Here is a 26750-nt window from a genome sequence, read left to right as displayed (position 1 = left end):
AAATGCGTGTCGAAAACCATATTAATATTCGCCATATTATGCTCTACCACTTCGAGAAAGGATGAAAAGCAGCACAGTCGTTTCGCGATCTCAACGAACTTTTTGGCGAAGGAACAATCAGCGAAAGTCAGTGTAGGGAGTGGTTTGCCCGTTTCAAATCAGGTGATACCACCGACCGAAACACCTACGGACTATCACGTCAACCGCTCTTTGAAAAACTGGCAAATGAATAAGATTTACGACGATTTGGATGACTTGGTGGCCGATGTCAAAGCGTGGATCGTCTCTAAGAATCGTGTCTTCGTCGCTCGTGGAATCGACCGTCTGCCAAACAAATGGGAAGCTGTAATTGAAGTAGACGGTGACTACGCTCCCGAATAATCGTGTAAACAAGTTTTTGTCAAACATTGTTATTAATTTTGTTAAATAAAATTTGTTGAGAAAACGCCGGATAATTATGCATCAACCCTATAATATATGGCTTTATTCTGGCTATCTAGTTCTAGAAATATGTTGACAACATTGATAAAAACAAATATTTAAATATTTCAAAATGGAAAACAGAATTAATTTTTACTAGGACAACGATCGAATCATCAAAGCACAAATTGTAAAAGAATTTCTGTTATATTAATACACACATGTGAGGTGGACCGAAATATGAAAAAAATTGCAAAATAGAGTGAGTATAGATCGTGTGAAATTAAACCGTGCACTATTTTATCATCGATAGTATCGATATCGCTGCCATCGCTAAGTTCAACTACCAATCGCGAATAGCGAACACTATTGTCTCGTTTATTGCACCAACCTGCGTTACAGATACTTGCAACAGAGTCTACACCAAAGGTGACGAACTTCGACGTGAGCCACAACAGTCTCACTACCAGCCAACCACTTCTTCCATCATCACGTTCCACGCTAATTACATGCCCATCGAACCTTCGTTCCAACTGTGCAGACTAGGCGTAGTGGGGGTGGGGTAGGGAGCAGTTCTTCTACGCTTGTACAAAACAGAAAAGTAAGAGAAGGAGCCTCAACCGACTCTCCAGTTTGTCACCCCTGGTTTCATCATAGCAAAATGTAATTGAAAATGCCTTTTGGAAAGTTTTCCTTATTTTACCATATTCTAGAAAATCCCTAGTTAATGAACTTTTAACGATATTAAAAATTTGTTGTACGTATGGTGGTGGTGGTGGGGCACAAATTCGAATAGAATTTTCCTATAAATAGTCAACACTTCAGATGTAAAGTTATCAAACTAGAGAATGAGTACAAGATTATATACTTTATTTAAAAGGGAAGGACTTCGTTTCATATTTTTAAGAAACACTTGTTTCTTCAAATAAACAATATTGTCAAGAAAATTTATACATACAGGGTGATTCGCTAGTCAGATACCACGTCGTTATTTTTTCCTACCTTTCATACTAACAGAAATAAGTTAAATTTAAAAATAGTAATCAATTCTGCAACTCTAAGTGTTGCAAAATAAATTAGAGTATACCCCAAACAATTCAATACCCAGTTACCTACCACTATATTTCCTATAATTGGGTCTTCCTATGTACGATACACAAATATAATAAATAAAGTTTATCTGTCCACTTACTTTTGTACCCGGCTGCATCATTGTGTATTGGTAAAATGTTTATTAATTTCGAGCAGTCGATATTGTTACGCGTGTAATGACGAGGGCATGTACCTTATTGACATCCGTTTGTCCTTGATCGTATGTCGAAGGAACGGGGCGCAAGGACGCGGAATATTCTACCAGGACATCGGTAGTGGGGCAGCGATCGTTCAGCGGACAGGATTCGTAGCGAGTGCCAGGCGGCCGAGTGGTCGCGTTGTCAGAAGTGTCGGAAGGAAGTGTCGTGGCAGCACAGCCGCCTGTCAGATCGCCGTCAGTCGCGAAAAGGAAGCGAATTGGCACGATTCGCGCTCGTCGGTTGGAAAACACACGCTCGCACTAGTTATCAACGTCGTGGTGCTTACCTGTCAATTCGCAAAAACTTATCTAAGAGCGGTCTGCAGATGCGCCACGTGCGCGATGGGCATTATGGGAATGCTGAAGTGGCTTAAAAAGTAAGTGTTTATTGCTTTCATTTTTTCGTTATGTTTTTGACCGTTACAAGACGTCGTAGAAGCAGGCCCTCGATTTACGCGTTAGATTGGTCTCTGAAGTTCTGCGAAACTTTGGTAATTCGATCGGTACAAAAATACTGTATTTGAATAAAAATCTGTTATTGTTTTGAACTTGGCGCTGTATTACCCTTCGGTATAAGACACTTCTATGAAGTGAAAACTTCTAGAAATTAAAGGAGAATTTCTTGGAGGCAACGGAGAGAAAGATACCCATTTAATGCAAGTGTTAATTCAACAAAAATAAAAGAACGTATCGTTTGAATCTGAAACGTGAAAATTAATGTAATTTTACCATTATTTTTCTTATCTGTTTCGTTAGTATTTGTAAACAACAATTGTTTCCTATTTTATACACTTGTCCCGAACGTTTATAGATTTCTCATTCATGTACCATGTTTTTTGTTTATCTTTACCACGAGTATTTCATGTGAATTTATATACTAGAAAGAGTGGACCTGGTTCCAAGAAGCCATTGTTTATTTCTCAATACGAAACGAACGATACACTTTTATATTCATGGCAAATAATTTTCGTTTAAATATCCGCATGTTTGGTTGACATTGAGAGCAATAGTTTCGACATTCTGACCTTAATGGTAAATCTTCTTCAGAAAATTACGAAACGATTCTATCAATAAATAAAGAATGCATATTGTAAAGACGAGACAATATCAATAAACAGCATATACATTAAATAGGCATATTTAGAAAACTAATTATTTTATAATTTTTTGAACAGATAGTATGAAAACAATTTGTGACTCGCTTTCGTTACTATAATAACATCTTGGATTCCAATTTCTTTTTCTAATTCGTTCATCTAAAACGTTGGTGTCCTTGATGAAAATACGTTTTAAAATAATCTGTTAAACTGAAATCCTATCGTTTAATACATTTGTTTGATTGTGTTTAACCAAAATTGTGGAATTTAATTTACCACATAAATTAGGTGTACATCGAAGAGTTTCTCTTGTTTTAGTTCGTTTGGCGCCGACAATGATAAAAGTTTTCAAAGTAGACAAGTTTGAAAAGTTTTATTAGTTATGATTAACCGTTCGTTCAGTGCCTGTTTATCAAATAACGTATTAATTCGTTGAATTTATAAACATTTGTCTAACCTAAACGTATACTTCTATTCGTAACATTTTCAAAAAGTCCTCTATCGTGTGTTTCGATACTTCATCCGTTACTGTTTGAGTGGGCAACTGAAAACACGGCACAAACATAAACAAAACTCAGTAAATCAACTTCGTTGTTTCTATAATACAAATGAAATACTGTGATTTAAATTGACATTCGTCATTGCTATTCGTGAGGAAATCTGGTAAATATCTAATTAAAAGTGCATTTTAATGTGATTGTAACTGTAATAAGTGGCTCCGTTTTAAAAAGTGAAGGTGATTTTTTTCTATAATCGAATAAAAAATTAATTTTAAATTTGTAACACGATGAACTGAGTATTTTTGGCACTCGACAAGATTTTAAAAAATGTAATAATACCGATATAAAATTATTAAACATCTTTTTTCACGAAATTAATTTTTCTTATTACAAGTTCGATGTTGCAAGAATGTTGATACGTGAAATAGTTTATACTTTATTAACAACAGGAATTATTTACAATATACCGTTTTAGAGGTGGCTAAGACGTGTTTATGAACACATTTGTAACTTTCACAATATGCTAGTACATCAAAGCATCGAATATTAATTAGGATAATAAGTGGAATACGAAATGAGATTTGTTCATGACAATGAGAACTAATTAGCTACTAGAGTATCAAGGCTAAGATTGACAAAATTGCAATAAAAATAACGATTAAAATAAGTGACAGAATTATTCCTCTTTGATAATGATTACAAAAAGCATCAGAGAATAATTAAGATATTATAAGTGTCCTATTATTTAGACGCTTAATGGAATAGTAGAATGATCAGTGGAATTTATGAGAAATATTAAAACCAATAACATATGTTATCAATAAAATATTATCAAACGTAGAAAAATAATGTTATGTAACTTCACGACAGAACGATTAACCGAATTTAACGTTTGCATGAAAAGTAGAATACGTAAACATATAAAATACCAACTGTCGGATTGTTAATGTCGCAGTTGTTACTACAGCGCAGTCTTGTGTATTTACGAAAGCTTGTTTTAATTGCTGTACAACTCTCGCTACCGTATGTAGGTGCTATGACCTCTATAATTATCTGCGATAAGAGTGATACAACGCAAAAGATATATCTTTTTCAGAAGAGAAATTTAAATAATTCGCACACGAGTTGTTGAGATTGAACAGTTATATAGTTTACGAAGAATTAATCACTCGATTCAGAGAAAATTAGAAAATTTCTTCTGTTGCGACTCTCCATTATCAAATGAGCAATACAATGAGTATACAATTTCTAAACATATTTATTAGATTAGTGCATAGGTATTTTTAAAATCTAAATTTGGGAATAATGATTATTTTTAAATGAAAACCTATAGTTTTATTTGTAAGAACCGAAGCGTGAAAAGTTTGTGAAATCTAACGATTTTAGCATACGAATATAATAGAAAGAGCTATATAGTTAGTTTGCATTTCGCATCGTACGGCCAAGCAGCGACTAGCACCCATTAACCATGCAAATGTTAGTACTTTCACAAGGAATCTTTGGAATTGATACCTTCGATAAAAATGAATTCTAGTGGAATAACTTTATGCAATCTCCCGGTCAGCTTAGTGTTCTACGATCGATAATCGTACCAGGAAATCGAATGAAAAAGAAAGGAAAACTGGGAAACACGGAATTCATTGGCAACTAGTTTTGTTTATTACAGACTGCAATCCAGAACATTGTAGTTAAAATACTGGTAATAATATTGTAGTGATTAGAATAATTCAGATCTTATCAAATAACTCTAGTATGTATGAAGATATTTTATATGGTATGGAAACCAAAAGAAGATTGTTTATGTTTAAAATAAATTTTAAATAATAATCTATTAATATGATAAAAGGAACAATTATAACAAAATTAATACCTATACCTTTGATATTTATACTTTGGAAAACACTAATATAGGTACACAGTATGCAAAACTCGTCTATTGCATTATGATGGTAAGATGGTCACTTATTGATAAGTGTTATGTCTTTTGTTTAAGACAAAAGCATAGGTAATAAAGTCATATTGTGTAACTAGAGTTTCGTCTTATTGGGTTGGTTACTTTGATAATTGTACGAATTTTGAATTGTACAATTATCGAGATTGTAATTTTATTTTTAATTGTTTGTATATTTAGAAAAGGTATTCAAATGGTCTTTGAGACTAATATGTAATTGTTTTACAAACACAATTCATATTTTTTCAAATAGTTTTATAAATAATAAATGAAAAATATAATAATGGCTCGTAACTGAGAGCAAAATTGAATGAAATTATTTCTTATAACTGACACACAGTTAATCTGCCCTAAGAAGGGTAAATAAAATGGAGTTTTATAAATTTTTGTATTAATTCCGAGTATTTTTTTTTATCGTAACTCTCATTTGTAATCTTCGAAAATTAAAATAGATTCAAACTTCCAAACATCATTCTCGTAAGTTCAGTCATTCAAAAGTTACGTTATAATAGGTCGATAAGTTCATCGTGATATTAACTGTAGTACTGTACAAACACATATGTACAATCTACAGAAGTAAGAGCATTGCTAATATCTCCCAAAATTATAATTTATACTTGACAATTTGTTGGGGTTCGATCTACATGAACGCATAAAAATTATTAATACTTTTATCAAATGCCTCTATCGTTCATATTTAAGAGTACAATTGTAGTCACAAAAGAATAATTAGCAAAAAAGCTAGACACAGCAAGAGGCTCAAAGGCAAAGTTTCAACCTAATCTTAAATCATAATATCTGCTTCTTGGAAGAAAAATTTAACAAAGAGAACTTAACACTATTTGTACAACGGTTTTATGCATACCTATTTCGATCAAAAGGTGTCCTTTGGCATAAAAAATAATTGCAAGTTAAAATTTCAAAAAATAGTGTTGAAGTAGTCGAGTTAAATGGGACACACTGTACCACATACATACTTGTATCCCTAAACGATCCGGATTGAAGTAGTTTTACTCTACATTTTGTTGAAAGTCCGACATTTCGCGTCAGGTTTTCTCACGATTACTACATATACGTAAATGCTTGTGGTGTAGCCAAACAAAAAACTTGGTACACGAGGGAAATCTCAACATTTCGACTATAGTTTTCAAACATCAAAAATCTACGAAAGACACATTTTTATTATTTTCTTATTATGTCAATCGTTCTTTTTACTTATTTCATTCTAAATCGTTATCAAATTTTTCTTTTAGAGATTTTTATACATACCGAAGAGAATAAAAAATTCTGGTTCAAATTTTGTATTTAAATACTTTAGAATAACAAATAAATAATAAGGAACCATCATTTGAAATTTGAAGTACGGAATTAAATATTTCAAAATGGACAAATATAAATTTATCTGTTCAATTTTTCATTTAAAATTCAGAGTCTAAACGTTCAAATTTCTTATACTAATATATTTATGCTTGTGCAGATTGTATAACAAATTTCGAGCACACGTTTTAACTCGGTTTTCGGTGTTATTTATCAGCCGCCACGATCTCGATAACCTTCACCTATAACGTAACTCGTCAACTGAATTATGCTTTATCATAGACGTCGCTGCAACCGGTCTCCCCGCTCCAAAACAGCGACACAATTTGCGATAAAATAATATTCGGTTACGCTAGTTTGTCTGGTGCAACAGTGAACGTGTGCATCGCGTTACCGCGCTTTTGATAGAATTTAATAGCTCGAATTCGGTCCCGTGTGTTAACTTTCTTTTTATCAGTCGGTATTTCAAAGCGTTTCGCACGAAACGTTCACAATACCAGATTCTAAGAAGTTGAAATTTCCACGGAGTTTATTTACTCTTTGAAGTAAAAGCGCGCTGAAGTTGATGACTTTTAAAATCGAAAGTCACTTTGAAACATTCGTGATACTTAAAACTTAAATCTGGAAAATTAACAGTCGTTAAAAATGAAAAAGTAGAAGTTGCATGTGATCTATTATATATTATATAGATTAACAAAGAGCATTTTAATATGACTACAAGATAATAAAAAGGATTTGTTCGATAAAGCAGAATTCAGAAATTTTCATTGAACCTTGTATGTAGCCTTGTTTATTTGCTGTGAAAATGTTCCAAAAAAGTGCAAGCGTATCGAAGACACGGGTTAATTACTCTCGAAAAGAACGAGATCTTCTGCTGTTTGAAGGTGAGCACGCTAGAATCAACAACTCTGATGTCATCTAATGTTCATTGTTAAATTCTTAATTAACTATGCTTTAAAGAAAAGAAAAATAATGTTATTATCTACTCTATTTGACTTTAATATTCCGGGTTTTACCGATGTTGCTATTTTAGACACTAAAGATAGAAGAAAAGTAAAATTGTTTGAAAGTATACGCGATATTTTTGTTACTATAGGGTTTCGCGATACTTCTACCGATTGCTATGATAAATTCGCGGATCGTTTTATTTTGTAGTATATAATGTGCACTACATACAGTCTATGTGTAATTGCTGTTAATGAAACTGTGACGACGGAGATCTGAGAATAGTGGCAGGTCAGTTGTTGCTCCACGAGTCCATAATAAAGGCATCTCGAGCATACTAATGCGCTATACATATATGTACCTTCTCTGTTAATAGTTATGTCTCGTTCAGAATCAGTATAAGAGAGCAAAATCAGTTGTAGACTGTTAGCCTCTATGCAAAGCATTTTCTTTCTTACACAATGATTATCGTAATAAATTATATTAAAAAACTAGTAAACGAAATAAAACTTATCCTTATTCGTTCTACGTCTGACTACAAAACTTCTGTACTAGAAATCTAAACATTATAATATATGTAAATATGTAATTATTCTAACGGGTATTCCATTCAAGGACTACCGTTTCATTTCTGCCATGCAAAATGAACTTGAATAATATTGTTGCAAAATCGGTTCCCTACTTTCAACCTTACAGTAGAATTAAAAATAAAATTTTTATCAAAATATTTGTTTAGTTTGGCTCGTCTTTCTACTTGAGTTAATTCAGTTAGTGAAAATCAAAATTTATGCACTCCAATTACATTATTATGCCGTGAATTACTTTATACAAAAAAAAAGAAAAATATAATTTACTAACTTATTCTTAAGAAACTCTTGAATTCTTTCATTTACTTTAAATAAAAAATGTATCAAATATTACGTTTTCTTTAAAAACCGATTAAGTAGTTACGAATTAAATAGATAAGAGCACGGTCATAATTTTATCGAATGATAGAGGATACACCTCTAATATTTCAGATATGACGAAGATAATAAAGTTGAATAATAATTGAAGAAATTAAATATGATAAGAATCGCCAACATCGGAAGTTGCCTTCAAAGAAGAATTTATGTCGCAGGATAAATATAGATATCAGCTATTAGAGAAAATTGAAAATTACAAAAATATTAAATCTTGACATATTCCTTCTTATTTCATCGATACACAGTCACGTTAATAGAAAACTGGTTATAGGTATTTGCATAAAAATTAATCTAACCTGTTATTTTATTTTCTAGCACAAATATGAAACGCGGTCATAGGATGTGCAGCATTAATATGCAATTTTCTTATTACGTTTTCGATAATCTGAAACGCATTAACAAAATACTCGACATCCAATATACAGGATGATTCACTTAATGTGGCAGTTTTAATTACATTAAAATTTTGTTAAAATATCCACAGAAAACTTTATACAGGGTGTTCGGCCACCCCTGGGAAAAATTTTAATGGGAGATTCTAGAGGCCAAAATAAGACGAAAATCAGGAATATCAAATTGTTGATTGAGGCTTTGTTAAAAAGTTATTAAAAAATTACATTAAAAAATTTCAAATCGTTCTGGAAAAATTATTTTTGGTTGCGGGGGTCAATTAGTAATTTTTGGCGAATAGACACACCTCCGAAATCCTACGCACTTTCGAGAAAAAAATTCGAGTAGGTGCTGAAATTTTTCGGCGAAATTAAAAAATTTCAAATCATTTTAAAAAAATTATTTTTGGTTACAGGGGTCAATTACAATCATTTTTGGTCAATACACATACTCTCGAAATCCTACACACTTTCGAGAAAAAAGTTCTTTACCGAAAATATACTGTGTGGTCGGAAATGTTTCTATAACTTTTTAAGGAAACCTCAATCAACAAATTAGTATCCTTTAACTTCCATTAAAATTTTTCCCAGGGGTAGCCGAACACTCTGTATATTATATAAATATATTACATTAGCCTAATTAATTAAGCGAATCGCGTAAGATTAAGTTGATAACTAATAAATTATAAATGAAAAGTATAATTATAGTAATTATTATTCGGTTGAATAAAAATTATAATAATTACAGAGAACATTGGGAAACTAAGAAAACCCAGTACTGTTAGGATCAATTCCACCCACTCAGTTTAACAATTGAGCAGAGTTTAATGGATTGTTCTGGTAATCGGTTGCTAGGATTTCCTAACCGAACTCTGCTTAATGTTTAAATTCAATTGAAGAAAGTGCCTCTTACTTGCATGATTTCGCCAATCGTAAGTCTATTTTCGTACGTTCAGTCTAATAGATACAAGCAACATATCTTAACGCGAAACGTTGTATAATATACGATTTCCTGTAAAACATTCTGTAATTCTATATTATCAAAACGATTAAAAATACTAACAAGAAAGAACCTAAAATTGAATATTTTCAATGACTCACCTATGCATGTTCCTGTTTGAAAAAAGGATTCAAAGAAAGTACAATTCCGTGGAACTAACAAATTTCGCAAGAATCGAGAGACGAACGTCATCATCTAATCGCTTTTTAAAGTGCTTCAATTATTCTCAGAGTGATAGAATTGTTTAAAAAATCGTAAAAAGTGAATATTCGAAAAAATATGGTTCAATTCATATAATTAAAACAGAATCCAATACAGAGCAACACAGACATCATAAATAAAGACACATAACGGAAACGTGTTTTTTTTGTTGTTTTAGGGATGTCATACAAAGAGAACGAAATGGATGGAATTTAGCACAGAAGCAGTGTGACTTGAACAAGTAAGAAAATACGATTTTATAATGAATCATAACATTTCTAATTTTCGTGTATGTTATTTGCCATCGTAATATTAACTTTGTGTTGCTACGCTATGAATGCACATTTTTACAGTTGCATGTTATTTATTCGTAGATAATATGCAGTAAATGTATTACTTACATGTTCTAAGATAATATAAGCACGTGGCACCTGTAAATCAACTTCAACGTTCAACAGAATAAATGAAATGTACTCACATGTTACACGTACGAGTTTCACAGGCGCGTAACACTTGTATTTTTCCCTTCAAAAGTTCAATGTTAGGTTGGGTTCCGGTTCATTGTAATAATGTCAAACCTCGTTGAACACGAAGAAATAGCGATCATTATCACCACACCTTCCGCGGGAAATTGTTCACGTATTACAAGCGTCTATCGGTGTCCATAAAATTGTCTCGTATATTGGTTAGGGCTTCTAGTTAACCGTATATCGAAGCTACTGTTTCGAAGTTTAATATCTATGTACATAAAAGTTTGTCGTATTCACTTACACATTGTTTATTTGCGTTCGAAGGCACTCGTTTATCTCGAATATCAAAATACACGAAAAAGTTTCTACAATATATCATTACAATCAGGTAAAGTGACACTCTGCACTATAAACGGATCAGCCGGCAACTAACGACTTGATTTTTACGACGTGCCAATCACAGTTCGAGAAATTCGGCGGTGACCAATAGCGCAGCTTGATTAGCATCTTCAGCGATATACAATCGATAATTCGATATAATTTACGTGATACCAACAGTATTAAATTATCCTGCAAATGGTTAGAGGGATAATTTTTCGATTCGAAGCGGAAGTCGACACTTTTCATCTGAAAAATGACAGACAACGAAACAAAGCGACGGGAAAAGAAATGCGAACGAGCTGTCTCGTAAGTGTTACATTTTACGAACGAAAGCGATGAACGTCTTAACCTATTTGGTCGCGTGTAATGCAAAGAATAATTCAAACTGACAATGCCCACTGTGGTTCTTCTAATCGAGGCCGCATCATGCTTTATTCTTCCCTTAGTTACAATGTTTATTCGGTTCTGTAGGTGACCAATACCTCTATAATTTCATTCCTGTGTAGAATATTTAAATTAAATAGTTGTTTTTAAATAGTGTATTATTTAGTGTTTCACGAAAACAATGTCTGTCTTTTGTTTTGTCTTGTGTAGTTTTGTTGCATTGTCATAACAAATTGTAATTTTAAAGTGACTCTCAACCTTCCAGTTTAGGCAAGTATCAATAAATATCATTTCAATGATATTATTGTGCAATGTTTTTCATAAATTGTGTTACAAGTTTTATAATGAATTATGGAGGTTAAAGATGTTGACAAATACATATTTACTAAATTGGACAAGTTAAATATTACACTAATATCAACTTTGTCAAATGAAAGACAGTGTTTCTCAAATATAATTTATTCTACTGATGTTTTGAAATAATTTGAAAATAATTCAAACGATGGTAAATATTTTCGATAATACCTATTAAATACGTACCATTTTTTATGCAATAGGTAATTAACTTATTACTATTTTTTAATAATATTATATAATTTATAAGTTACTCAATAATATGTTTATTCTGGAATAAAAACAAATACAATTGAATGAGTGTTTATTTTGAAAATTCCAAAAAGATATAAATATAACAATGTTTTTTTATAACTATAATTTATAATTTTTTATAATTGTTTATCCTAAAGTATATCAATAAATTCCCTGCAACAGTATATATATAGCGTATTTGCTCTAATTATATTTTTTTCAAGGCCATGGTTATCGAAATGTCGTTTATTATACTGTTTTAAATTGAAGTTACGTGTATTAGATCAGCGGTTCTCAACCATTTCTCCCTACCAGCGAAGCAATATACAGGGTGTCCCACATTTTTCCGTACACACTTCAGCAGTGTGTTCTACAAACAAAAATAAGACTAAAGTGTGACAAAATAATGAAATGTGATGGTTTTTATTTACTAAAATTTTGTTTAAAGAGAGCAACTGATAATCGAGGCACGAAAAAATTTTTATCTTGGGTGCTGAAGTATTCTTTTTTCGATAACTTTTTGTTGTCATAAAATTTTGAACTATGGTTCAAGTTTATGTTCAGTAAATTACAAAGAAACTCACGATATCGAATGCTTACAAAAGATTAAATTTATTATATTATACATTTTTTTTCTGACTTTAATGTCCTGAATCTCAACCGAGTTTCACAGTTCATATTTTTGTTATAACTTCTTAACAAAGCATTTATGAATTTTTTATTATATAACATTTTAGTCTTAGTTTTACTTGTAGAACAAACTACTGAAGTGTGTATGGAAAAATGGGGAACACCCTGTACAATAATGTTATACATATATGTACTACTTTTTAGATAGTGTCTATTTGAATCTATTTTTCGATTAAAGATATGTTATTTATATCGCACCCTCAGAATAGAATTCAATTATTGCATGTGTAATAAATTTTATAAGCGTATTTATTGTTTAAAAATTGAAATGAAAAATGATGTAATCTTAAATAAATATATTTATTATTCATTTTACATTACATTCTATAAACATTTTTGTGTATACACTTGCATAAATAAATAATTAATGTAAACTGGATTATTTATCGAATAGAAATAGTAATAAATAAATTATAAATACACTTCATACACTGACTAGCATAGATTTTCTGTTGGTGTAGATTATATTATTAAATCATAAATAATTATTTACTAGTATTCAATATCGTTTACAATTTTATATTATTTTTAACAGAAGCAAAATGAAACATGACAATGATGATGAAACTATATAAATAATTGAATAAACTTAAATTTCTTTCGAGCGGTTTTTGTAATATAATACTAAGGAAAGATTTTTTTAATTTTTATTCTGTTATACAGGTTGTTCGGTCACCCCTGGGAAAAATTTTAATGGGAGATTCTAGAGGCCAAAATAAAACGAAAATTAAGAATACTAATTTGTTGATTGAGGCTTCGTTAAAAAGTTATTAACGTTTAAAGTTCCGCCTGTAGAACGGCAATCTGCGAGTAGATCTTACATCCAATGTATTTTTTCGGCCCATTTTCTGGGGGCTCTAGAGCTCCGTTAATAAGCATTGTTTGAATTTTGAGTCATTAAAATTCTTCAATCCGTCCAGAAGTTATGATTTTTTAAACATACGCATGAAATTTCGGGGAAACACTTCCGGCCACACAATAAATTTTGGGGTAGCATTTCTGGCCAGATTTATATTTTCGGTATAGAATTTTTTTCTCGAAAGTGCGTAGGATTTCGAGAGCATGTGTATTGACCAAAAATGATTGTAATTGACCCCTGCAACCAAAAATAATTTTTTTAGAACGATTTGAAATTTTTTAATTTCGTTGAAAAATTTCAGCACCTACTCGAATATTTTTCTCGAAAGTGCATAGGATTTCGGAGGTATATCTATTCACCAAAACTTATTATAATTGACCTCCGCAACCGAAAATAATTTTTCTAGAATGATTTGAAATGTTTGAATTTAATTTTTTTGTAACTTTTTAAAGAAGCCTCAATCAACAAATTGATATTCTTGATTTTCGTCTTATTTTGGCCTCTAGAATCTCCCATTAAAATTTTTTCCAGAGGTTTCCGAACACCCTGCATAAGATGCGTTATTTTCATCTGAAAATTCACTGACCACCACCAGCAAATTATAGTAGAAAAGACGCTTTTACAGTTAGAAATTGACGTCTTATATGTATATTATATGTATAGTATAAGATAGAAGTAAATTTGAATCATTTTGTATACTACGTCGATACTTTGAAATGAAAATAAATAATGATTAATTATTTATCAATCATTCTGTTTCTAGCGAATCTTATCGTAATGCTTTGCAAGCTTTCATAGACCGCAGACGATACTCGGACGACGTGGAAACAGACTCACTGTGCAGTCCTGATAAAACAAGACGCGACTTTTTGGTAAAAACAAACAACAACAAATGCGACAATGAACTCAAAGCTCAAGAATCAAAACCGATCGTACCCGGAGTACCACACATACTAGCCTCGGAGATTTTCGAAATCGGTTGGGTACCTGGCACGGAAGACCGATACCTGGAGTTAATTTTTGCTGAATGGCAAAATACCAGAGTTTCTCTGAAGAGGCACACGCATCCGGATTGCAAAGATGCCGTGAAAGCTGACTTGGATGTACTTTCGTACGTATCAATCAATATAAGAAAAATGCATTGTTATTGCCTCTGTATATGCAGTATTTATTGCAGTAGTTATTACCTCAGTAAATTAAATTTTATTTCATTTTTATTCATTTAACAATTCCGTTCGGCATAACGAAGAGAATGGTATAGAGGAAACGCAGCAGAAAATAAAAACAAATGAAATAATTTCACTTGCGATGCATAATAATATTTCATTATTTTCGTTCCTCGTTTTCTGTATTAATAATACAATTTGTAATTTAATTACGAATATGCAACGTATGCAACAGGGAAATTCGACATCCAAACGTGCTACTGTTGATGGCCACCACGCACACAGACGACCATGGTTTAGTTTCCATTTTCGAATCCGTTGATTGCACCCTCTACCACTATATACACGATCAGGGTGAACGAATATCGATACAAGGCATTGCTAAATGCGGAGGAAGACTGTCCGATGCCTTAAGACATACACACATGCGCGGGTATGTGCACAGTGCCATCAGCTCCCATTGCGTCTATCTGACTTCCAGTGGCAATGTAAAACTTGGTGGGTGGGAACTGGCCATGCAAATTGGAAGAGTAAGTAAATAAACTTACTATCTTTGAACATTGAGCTTTAATTTCTAATCTATTGGGTTGTTCAGAAAGTAGTTTCGTTTTCTTATCAACAGAGACGTTAATTGTATCTTTAACCAGCCAACTTTATTCCAATCCGTATTTTCATTATATATTTTCACAGCTGACACTTCAAGGCTTGTTTGTAAAAAATTTTGTTTGTTTTTGTACAATTGTGTTACTTAGTGTCCCGTCAAATATGGAAAATCAGAAGCTGCATTTTCGGCATAGTTTGCTTTTTTTATTATCGAAAAGGTAATAACGCTGTTAACAGAATGGTAGTGCCAAAACTCGTTCGCAAAATTTCGTTCCTGCAATTTTGATATCGAAGGTGGCCCACGTTCAAGAGGGTCAGTTAAAGTCGACGAAATCAAAAAAGAATTTACTTGAAAGTGCAAAAAATGCGTGGGCTTGTATCATAGATTTAATCTCGTTGTTCAAGTTTGTCATAAACAGCATGAATAAGTTACGCGGTGGCATACATTAAACTAGAAGTTTTTAATGACGTAATAGGTTTTAAGTATATGTATATGTATACATACATATAGACCCTAATAAATTCCTATGATCATGCTTTGAAAAAACTACTTTACTGTTATGCAAATGTACCTGGATTCTAAATACATACGCGTTATTCAGAATTATTAACGGATCATCACCTACTTAAGAAGGTAGTCTATTTTTAGTAGTTTTTTTTTATAGTCTGGAAGAGGAAAATGTAGGTGATATTTGGAATTTTATGAAAGAAAAACTATTTAAAATATCAGTTTCACGCTTTGCACCATTATTTACATATATCTTGCCAAATTACATGAATTTTTTTATAAAGAAACACATTTATTTAAAAATAATAAATAATAAAAAAAACATAAGTTCGAAGCACTGGTTATTGGTAACTCTCCTATTAATTTTATACAAGTTCAAAGTTCACTTAATATTCTACGGAGTACATTCCGCGTTTTCTAGAATTCGGTATTTAGTTTGTTCTCCAGACGCGAGATCCTCTAATTATTTTATGCGATCTGCAAGCAGCTGAAATTGTGTGGATATAACGTCATATCCGTCTTTTCACTGGCGCGCCCAACGGTACTTCGCAACAGGAAATTGTCAGCGTTGTTTCTCACAAAATGTTCATTTTTGAATAAATTCACTCCACCGTGACGTTCTTAATTACGTTCACCGGCTAAGCCATGGAAATACGCTCTAATCATAAACAGTGCACAGTATTTAACTAAGTCTGGACAGACGAATAAATTTAAATGCCTCTCGATTGTTAACATAGACAAGCAGCATGTAACAAAACAGAAAAAATGTCAACACTATTATTTTACCAAGTACATAATATTCGTGAAACACAAGAAAGTATGTAATGAACAAACAGTGAGAAATAATTTGTCTGGCGCACGTATAAAGGTTCGAGAATGAATTCTGTGTACCTTACACAATCTTCAATAGACTTTCACACCCGGTTCGCACAATTTTATTTTCATAGATACAATTTTCATTGCAATATACGCGTGCCAACATACTGACGTTATTATTTTAGTGAACATATTCAATATCCAATTTTTAATGTAATGTGAATAAATAAAAGTTACAATAACTTTTGCACAATCGTGAAGAAAATCTTCAGAGTCTATTTTAGTATATTTTCCATATTGTTGTTGGTCCTAATAATTTTATAAATCATTTATAAGTCACTGTAAAAGTTTACTTATCTTTCTTCCATTAATGTTTTATTTGTTTATTAATTTATTTTATGATTTCGTCACAGCCTAAACCGGATAGGGAACACAAGGAACGTTTAAGGACCGAGATCTTCCGTTGGCAAGCACCGGAACTTTTTCACAGTTGTGAACCACGCAAAGAGAGCGATGTTTACGGGCTTACCTTGTTGATTTGGGAAATGTGTACAAGTAAGTGTAAAGTTTTATTATTTCCAGAATTCCTCGCAGCTGCTTTAACCCACTAAACGACGGATCATCCTGATAACCAAACGCATATACATATTTAATATAAACCAGAAATCGTAACAGTTATAATCAAAATGAGAAAAAATTGAAATATAACTATATTATATTTTTCGTATAAAATGATTTTGGTTATTAATTAATGATTACAAGCTATTAAAATGGCTTTTGTTTACAAATAACAATTTACCGAATCCATCCCCGAAGTTATGACATATTATGTTACTTTGTTTATAAGTAAATGAAGATGGAATATATGTGATAATATAACAATTGGATGGAGGATATTAATTTTTTTTAAATTATCGTAAATTTTTCTTCCTTTTAACTAATATCTAAATCATAACAGGAAATTAAATTATGTGTATACGAAGTAAACGTTTTTATGATACTAAATCCAAAATAAACATAAATTACCAAAGATGAATCACTTTGTGAATTATTTTTGTAATTTACATGTAACGTACCAATCGAAAAATTAAATACAAATAAAATGCCTGTTGCTACTATAACGTTTGCTAATTAATTCGTTTGATATCTTACATAACACCTGTACTTTGTTATCATTGCATAAGAGAATCGCTCGAAGAGAGCTATAGACGTAGAGTTATCAAGCTGTTACAAAGTGATTATTATAAATATATAAAATCGCATACGATACATCGTGAAATATCTGTCTGAAGGTAATTATTACAAAAGCTATGGTATTTTTGTTAAACTACATATCATACATAATCTTGAGCTCCACCATTATTATTTTCTATGCATATCACTAGTTGCAGTAAAAACTGGATATAATCTTTCATTTTATGATTACAAATAACTGATTTCAATTTACAAATTACAAGTACAGTTTACGATTATCGACTAATTTTTGTGACGATTGACTGATCAGTGTATATTAAGTAATTAATTACGCGAAATAATAATAATTTTGTAATCTTTCTTTGTAAGTTTTATCGTTAATTATTTTCTCATTTACCACTAATAAAAACGCAAATTACAGATAACATTTCCAGTATAATAAGCAAAATGAAGGTTCCGTAGGTTCTAAACATCTGTGTTTAATATGTCTACTGAACAAGACAAGCGTGGCTTGAAATTGTTTAACGATCTCTAATAAAGTTCAAACATTCGAGGAATCTGTGATATAGATTTCTTCGGCTGAACCTGAACCATTAAGATATTACCTTTTAAATTAGAAACTCCGCTAGAATCTTAGTATAAAAATGAAACAGGTTTGGAGCTGATGAGGAAATGAAATTACGTTCGCTGAGATTTATATGAATTAATTTAACAAAAGATCAATTTTCCTGGGCATTCGATTTTTTTTTGTACACGATATACAAAATTTCGTAATCACTGTGATCACTTAAAAGCTTACAATATTTTTCAGAAATTTAAATTAAATTGTTGCTTGAAATGTTGTGTGCCTATATTTAATCATTACAAATAAATTCAAATACTTTCCCTTTTTTAAATCCATAATTTAACAGATTCTAATTAAAAATGATAAATTTGTTATAATAAAAATTATAACAAGTACAACATTTTAGTTCGTTCAGTTAGTAATCTTTTCTTGTTTCATTTTCTGCTCAAAAGCAACGGTAAACTTTCAGTTTCCGTTTAAAAATTATGCAGTATTTTTTACGTAATAAATAAGAATTATAAAAATGATGTCTCATTGATGAATAGCGCACGTACCATGGAGCGGATACAGCAAAATAGATGTGGACAGACAGTACGCACACTGGAAACGTGGTGTCATTATGGATTTATACGATTTCCCGCCTTTGCTTAATAATTTATTAGAAGCTGGACTGCAACTGGATGTCAATAAAAGAACACTGGATATGAATCGAATGCGTAGATTCCTTCAAAGATTAGAGGTGACTAACAATGAATTAACTCATTTAGAAAAATATCAATTTAATCTTCTAACGATTGTAATATGAACATAAAATAATTGAAAGATACTCTAGAAACAGTCATTAGGCAACTCCTGCTATATTTAAAATGTACTATACAAGGTCCAACGTATTATCTCTAGATGCAATACGAAGACGAAGAGTCTGTGTACATCGACCAATACACAAACAACAATAACGAAAACGGAAAAACGTTCATTTTGACAACAACGAAACCTCTCGTAGCAGCGCCTAAAACCAAGAGTTCAAGGCTAGCCAAAAGCGCTTCGGCCAAACAATTGTCATTCTCCGCGATAAACTCCGAATCACCGACGAAACAGTATTTATGTTCAAAAAAATCGACGCCCAAGCAAAATATAAACTTAAAAGCGGTGACGCTCAACGAACAAGTAAACTTCTGCGCCGAGGACGTGAAACGCGTCGCCAAAGACGACTTTAAAAAAGACACGAACTTATATTGCAGCGTGCAGAAAAATTATAGGAAAGACAGTCGCTCCAGTTGCAATTTAGAAGCATCGGACGGCATTCGAAATGAAGAAAATTTCGAAAATAACTCTGAAGTAGCTTTGCAACCGTGGAACTACGAGTACAAAAAGGTGAGGGCACCGCAAGAAGACATGGAATCCAAAAGCACTTTGTATTCCTCTTCCATCTTAGAATCCACCGACGACGAGTCCTTCAAAGATGCGAGATCCAACTTGAAACAGTTGAAGGAAACATTGGCGAACAAACGAGAGCATTTCTTTTACGGGAACGACTCGTCACCCAATTTTGAAAATACAAGTATGTACCATAACGACGCACAGTGGCGATTAATTGCATATTTGTTCCCAATACTCGTAACCCTTGAATAGAATTCGACCACTTTATTCTTAATGATTTTTAGTCAAGTTTAATTACCGTATTTTTTTAAATATTGTATCAGGTCCAAAGACTAAGAACATAATAATGACTGAAATAAAGAGCAAAGACTATGAACCGCATAAACCGGCTAGTCATAAAACTAGCTTAGAGCCGAAATTCAATAAATCTCCTGGTCAATATGATCCGTCTTGTATGAAATCGTCGTTCCAACAATGTCGGAAGGTATGCTTTTTTTAGAAATATATGTATAGAGAATACACCTAAATGAATGCATTTAAATACCTCTACTGCTATTAATCCTTTGCTGTACAATAACAGACAACAACATTAATGACTCAATTCATTAATTTACATTAAAGATACCTTACTTACACACACCGGAGAGTATTAAGGGCGCGATCATTCAACCACAAGTATTAAATTCCGACCCAGAAAGCTTTTTCGAAACTTCTTTATGGAGAAAGGAAAAGTTAATTTGTTTGTCGAAAATGAGAAAAACGTATGATGATGAACTGGTACGAACTCGCTTCTTTAATACTAACTTTATAACATTAACAAAAAATAGTGTAAATAGTAAGATGAAAATGTAGTGAAACGAATTAAAAATAATTGTCATTTTAAATTATTCTATAACAGATAAACTACAGTGTACAGGATACAAATGATAATGATACGGTTTCTACTAATACCTTTAGCAAGATTGAAACTACAGACACAAACTCTACAAAAAGCGACAATACATACATTTTAAATAGACGAGAACAAGGTAATAGATTAGGATTTATTTCCGTTCATTCTTGCTATAATTAAATGATACTATTATTATTTAACTGTTTTAGACACATTATTAGATTATAATACTTCCATATTTTAATGCCTTCTTGTTTTTAACGTAATTCAAAATTCTAATTATAATAACATAATTAACTGCAGAAACAGAAGCCAGCCAAGAAGGCTCAGTCTCTGAGCATAGGAGTGATTCAACGGAAACTGTTAGTAGTCCCCAAAGCAAACCAATGCAGATTTTGAAAGACGCTTTAGATCGTGCTACGAAAATTGTACGCCCTGGCACGCCAAACTCCGATGAAATGCGTTCGTCTCCTCTATTTGAAAAATACGAAGACTTCGAAGTTACGCCAGGCGATAGTCCAGGCTCCAAAAACATTTTCGAAAACATGTACAATTTGGGAGCGAACGATAACGGCGAGGAAATAAAAAGTATCGAAAGGTCGACGAAGAGAGACAAAATATTTTTGTATAGTAAGAATAACATAGTGGATAAAACGACAAATGATAACAAACTCCAAAACAAATTCGAAAATGACAACATCAATTTTAATAATTATGATAATCCATCTCATTCATTCGAGACGACATACAGCAGAAATTTCGTATGCGAATCTATCGCTGAAGTATCGAGCGAATGCATTAATAGTTCCTATAATGACACAAACTTAGAAAAGAAGATTGAAGAATTGTTTAGTAATCAAGGAAGCACTGCTGAGGAAGAAGTGAAACCTTTGGAAAACATACAACGTTTTAACACGACCGACAAGCAAAGTAATACCGAGAGTCAGGTAAAAATTAAAGAGGACGAAAACCATCCCCAATCGACGAACTTTAATTTAATGTTTCTAAATGACTCATCCAAAGTTAAAAATTGTAAATCGTGTCATTCATGTGCTTTACCAAGGCGACGTTCTTTACCAGCAGCATTGAGCCAGTTAAGACTGGCTAATAACTCAGCGTTGGGGAAGCTACCTATACGGAGAGGGGTAAGCGTACCATTATACGTGGGCTATTTAATATTTCTTTTTAGATACATTTATAATTTTTATGTTTTAGATAAATAACGATAAAGTTTATTACATTTGTCATACTACGACTATGTATTATTATTAGTGGTGTGCCCGAATCCAAATTTCGGGTAAACCGCACATTCCTAATTGTTATATTTGTTACAGGATATTCCAGACAGCACTGTTGAAGACTTATACATAGATGATGAATTCGGCGACAGTTTGAACGTTAATATGGTTTTGTTAGATAAAGATTTATCATTTGACGAGGATTTCTTATCCGATTTATCAGAAATTTAGGGTACTATACAAAAATTAAATATCGTTTCCTTTATTCAATATTATGGTTAATTTATTAAATTTTACTTTTAAAAAATACATTAAATATTACATGATCATCAAGTTCCAATACGCTTGGAATACTCAGTACTGAAGAATAAGCACCTACAAGTATTTTATGTTCATTTCCAAAAATATTCATATATTTTGTAACTTGACATATGTCAATTAGTACACAAGTATGTATTTTTATGTTGTGTAAAATATATGATCAATTACTGCAGAGTACTATAAGATTTAAAACACCATAACATACTTCATGTAAAACTTAAATGTACATAATAAATAACACCATTTATATGAAAAATATAAAAAAAGTAACAAAAATAAACGTTTTTAATATAAATTTTTAGTTAAAATAAGTTTATGTACATACAAATAAAATGGACTAATTAGTATACGTAATATTAGTGTTCCACATGCACTGTATTTGCAATATAAAATGATACATAATTGTTGAAAAGGAAAGTACTATTGCTCGATACAAATTTCAATATTTATGCATCTTGAATGCTACAGTTTATGCAAGATAATGAAAAGAATCCTAGTATTTTTCTCTAATTTTTATCACAAACTTTGTAAATACAAAGATCAATTAAATTGCTAGACCAAATACAGAAACAATACAGTACATTGTCTTATTTTCCCAACGTACTGTACAACTACCATCGGTAGCATTGTCCCAAAAGCAGGAACTTGCAGTATGAAGTCCAGCCCCGTTCTTTTGCATAATGACACAAGTAACTGAAAATAACTTTTGTTAATGGTCAAATCAAATAGTACAACAAAAACAAAAAATAATTTTCTATGTAAATTGATGAAGCGTACAAGTTCTCATGTAATCTTATAAAAACTCACCTATATATTTATATGGCTTTTGTAATTTTGTAAGATTTCCCAAACATGCTTCAACAACATTTGATGTCCATTGACTTACTTTATTATGTAGATAAGCATTACCACCAATAGACACTTCGATTGCTTCCTTAATAATCTTGCTTACATCATCAACCACAAATTGGGTCTAAAATGATATACAAATGAAATTATATTCATGTATTAGCTTTTTAGCTAAAGATAAATTATAAAATACAACGTCAGCATGCTATGAATAAATTAAATTAACGGAATAAAAATTATATATAACGAATAAATAAACGAATGTCTAAAATATAAATTATACACATTTTGTAATGTTTTGACAGTTCGGTAATAGTAAACAAACTTCGAGAAAGATGCATACTAACCTCTTCTTGCATATCTTCCATCATCTTGTCGAATTTTTAGTAAATTCCACGCTGGCGAATATTTACGCAAATCCAAAAATCATAAATCCCTTTAATGAAAAAATAAGTAATATGCAGGCATTATTAATACCGCATGTTATGTCATTCTTAACAATAGTATATTGTTAGAAAATAAAAACGACAAAAATTTGTAACTGCATATTTTACTAATATCTATTTCTTCGTACCTTACGTATTCTGGAACATGAAAATACCGGTACAAATAAATTATACTGTTACGCTATCACGTGAACGTAAGTTTAATGCACATAGCGCCACAACGGGAATTAACTGTAACCCGATTATTCACCGTCGAGTCCAGAATCATGTAACTGCGTTTAGTTAAGAGCGAATTTCAAACGGACCAACGTATTATAATAAACAATACGATCGTATATTTTTCAACGTGGGCGATCAAGCTGGGGAAGGTAGAGAGAAAGGAAGGCACTTCTTTTCAGACACTTGGTTTATTTTCTAAAGGCCGCGTCGATGTCGAGATTCCATCGTTCCTTTAGTTTATTGTTTAGTCATTACGGACCGTGACCGTTTAGCTATTTCCGATAAGAGTTTCAATGGTCTTGACACGCAGCAGGGCCTCGCGACACTTCACTTCGAGTTTCGTTTACTCTCACGAGGGTCATAAATTTTCTTAAGGGTTGCTTAGGCCGCTAGCCTCATTTTCTCTCTCGACTCCCACGCTCTCTCTCACGCGCGCCGCTCCAACATGGCCGCGAAACCTCCACCTCCACTCGGCTCGGGGGTGGATCATCGATCGAAGACGATCCGGATGGAGGGAGCAAAGCACGAACCCCGATTGGACCAGGACAATCCAGAGGGAGGATCAAGGAATATTCCAGAGAAGGGATGAACACCGAGGACGACGAGAAGATTTCCGCGGAGGAGCAGATCGATTTTGAGAGTCAACAGAATTGTATCTTTAACCAAGCTTAAGACGAATAAACTTTGATCAATCTTTTCGAGCAATCAATAGTAGTTTGATTTTTGCGCGCCTCGCCGAGCAGAGCGGTTCAGCGCTCCACGGGCACCAACCCACCGTCCTTTCTCCCCAGACCGCTATCTCGGGACGTAACAATACGAATACGATGTTCTTCATGTCAACACTCAGGGGTAGAGCCAGTGATGCCAGCAGAGATGCCAGAAAAGCACCGTCGGGTGCACACGCACACATGCCAGATACGCGTACGTGAGCTCGTGGAGTTTCGGAAAGTCGACAAAGGCAAACTGACGCATGCCCTCTTTCTCGATTCTCCGAAGCTGCCCGAAGTAATTTCGGATCGCTCGTGGGAGTCGAGAGAGAAAGGCTCACATTTGCCTTCTCGCTCTAAACAACTGAAATCCGACCTCCCGTCAACGGCATACGATTTGGATTCTCGAGCCGAGATTCTCGACTGCCCAGGCATTTTTACTTTCCGACCTATGTAGGCGCACATAAGCAAAGTACCCATAATGAAAAAAAAATTTTGTAAAATTTATTTTACGGAAATACACGTTTTAAGACCTCCTGATCATATTTTAATTATTGAAAAAAAAGAAATTTTTTTTTATTCCCATGTATGAGCACACATATGTATATTATTAATACGATTTTTGAAAATCAAAATACTTTAAGATTGAAAATTAATAAATTAAAATGAGATTCCACTCTTTACCAGTATTGTGCACGCTGTGGTATTTTTCAATAAGAAGAGTTCTTACTTTTATAACATAAACAAAACAGTAGAATTAATAATTGCAGAAATTAATTAATAATGATTTTCCTCGATTGTTTTGAGATAACCGTATTTGAGATAACCAATTTGTTATGACGAACTAAATAGAACTAACTAGAAACAAAGGAAAAATGATCCCGTTTGCCAGTTTAATACAAAGTATGGGTTGGATCTTAAATTTTAAAAGGACATAGTCGAATATTTTTAAAGGTACAAAACATAGCGTTTCATTGTAGAACAGTAACATAAGTTAGCAGGTAATGTCATAAAACTGTTTTTCCCAGCTATATCCCTTTTTACCTGAAGTATAAGGTAAAAAGTACGAGCTACAAGGTACGACTATCCGAAAATCGTTCATATTTTATCAATGTAAATGAAGCGGCCTTTCTGTGAAAACAGAACTTTCATTAGATGTAGGTGGTGCTTGAAATTGTTATGTTTTCACTGTTTTTACGAAAAGTACCATCCAGATTCATGTACTTCGTACATTGAAAATAACATATGTTAAATGTATGTAATTGGTTAAATTCAACTTTAAAAAAAAAAATATTCGAAGGTGAGACAAAAATATAATGTCACATTTAGTGTACGATTAAAATATGATTGAAAAAATAAAAAAAAAGGATTTGTTTTGGCAGGGTTTGAACCTGCAGAGCAGAAGAAGCTCGGAACTTGCAGGCAAATATGTACCTTTTAACATACGTTTATTAAAGCCTTATGATATATATACAAACAGATACAACAAATTTAACAACGAATCCTTAAACGTATAGAAATAGGAAAAACGTGGCTTAAAGAACATTAATTCTTACAGACTAAAGACTCTAATTGAGTACGCGTCGTCTTCGGTGTGGATTACATGTATTGCACTTAATGCCGTTTAATAACCTTAACTAAAGTGAGTCGAGGAACTTAATCTATTACGCCTAAGTTTAGTATAGAAAAGGCATAGTAAAAACTATACTAGCGTGAAAAGAGGGGAGAGTTATTGGGTTAATGTTAATGGGTAGAAGGTAAGGTGGGTGAAAGGGGAATAGATACTGGTGCAATTAATTTAACCACCAGTATTTGCGTACATTTTTTCGATGCTTATCTTTTAAGTCTATGGATGAGAGTCTATAGCTGAATTTGAGGTTTTCGTCGTTTACATTGATGTCTTTATCATATAGCAGTTTCTTATTTGACGTTTTTCTATTAATGTGGTAGATCAGGGGAACGTTATTTTCATTTTGGATGAGGCTCTTTTCGTCCATGCAGATAAACGATTCTGGTGGCGCGTAGCCTGTATGTCTGGTTTTTGTGAAATATTGTGGGTTGGGATAGAGTGTATGTGATATTAGTGAGTTGGATGTGATTCTGTTTATTTTTGACCAGTGATCTCTAATTATTTTTAAAATAAATAAGTCTATTCGGACTATTTTTGCCTCCTTATAGAGTTTGTGGTTGCTGATGTATTTTATGTAGTCCGATTCGGCTGATCTGTGTCAGGCAAATACCTTGTCATTCACGCCACGCTGGTTGTTGAATATATTTCTATTTCTGAAGATAAGTATCTGTAATAACTTTAATAATATCTCAAAGTAAAACCTAACCCAAAATCGGGTACCATTCCAACTTTTCCTTGTTAGAACCGAGTTTTCAATTTGTCTTAGCG

At 32.5% G+C, this 26750-nt stretch overlaps 2 protein-coding genes across 5 annotated transcripts; one reads left to right on the top strand and one right to left on the bottom strand.

Annotated features, from left to right (window-relative positions):
- Positions 1–1911: 1911 nt before the first annotated feature.
- On the top strand, positions 1912–22323 carry LOC122400539. Of its 2 annotated transcripts, XM_043402065.1 has the most exons (13): positions 7048–7460; positions 10255–10317; positions 10935–11233; positions 14212–14559; positions 14850–15144; positions 16955–17096; positions 18846–19039; positions 19201–19861; positions 20004–20164; positions 20302–20457; positions 20579–20708; positions 20876–21717; positions 21907–22323. In XM_043402065.1, the coding sequence occupies exons 3-13, from the start codon at positions 11181–11183 to the stop codon at positions 22039–22041; spliced, it is 3117 nt and encodes a 1038-aa protein (XP_043258000.1). In that variant the 5' UTR covers positions 7048–7460; positions 10255–10317; positions 10935–11180; the 3' UTR covers positions 22042–22323. The 2 variants fall into 2 exon arrangements, with proteins under 2 accessions (XP_043258001.1, XP_043258000.1); XM_043402066.1 differs by lacking the exons at positions 7048–7460; positions 10935–11233; positions 20302–20457 and adding an exon at positions 1912–2088.
- Positions 22324–22448: 125 nt separating this feature from the next.
- Positions 22449–23600, bottom strand: LOC122400538 (dynein light chain Tctex-type 1). 3 transcript variants are annotated; one of them, XM_043402064.1, is made up of 4 exons: positions 23555–23600; positions 23328–23399; positions 22939–23104; positions 22449–22824 (listed from the first exon to the last, which is right to left on the bottom strand). In XM_043402064.1, exons 2-4 carry the CDS (start codon positions 23349–23351, stop codon positions 22676–22678), a joined length of 339 nt encoding a protein of 112 aa, XP_043257999.1. In that variant the 5' UTR covers positions 23352–23399; positions 23555–23600; the 3' UTR covers positions 22449–22675. The 3 variants fall into 3 exon arrangements, with proteins under 3 accessions (XP_043257999.1, XP_043257998.1, XP_043257997.1); XM_043402063.1 differs by having other exon boundaries at positions 23328–23416; positions 23555–23582; XM_043402062.1 differs by lacking the exon at positions 23555–23600 and having other exon boundaries at positions 23328–23539.
- Positions 23601–26750: the final 3150 nt, after the last annotated feature.

Source organism: Colletes gigas, unplaced genomic scaffold (assembly GCF_013123115.1).
Source record: "Colletes gigas isolate AHSC1104 unplaced genomic scaffold, ASM1312311v1 Colletes_gigas_Sc00018, whole genome shotgun sequence".
Classification (NCBI taxonomy): domain Eukaryota; kingdom Metazoa; phylum Arthropoda; class Insecta; order Hymenoptera; family Colletidae; genus Colletes; species Colletes gigas.
The sequence above is the reverse complement of the archived record's forward strand: the minus strand, read 5'-3'. Positions and strand labels throughout refer to the sequence as shown.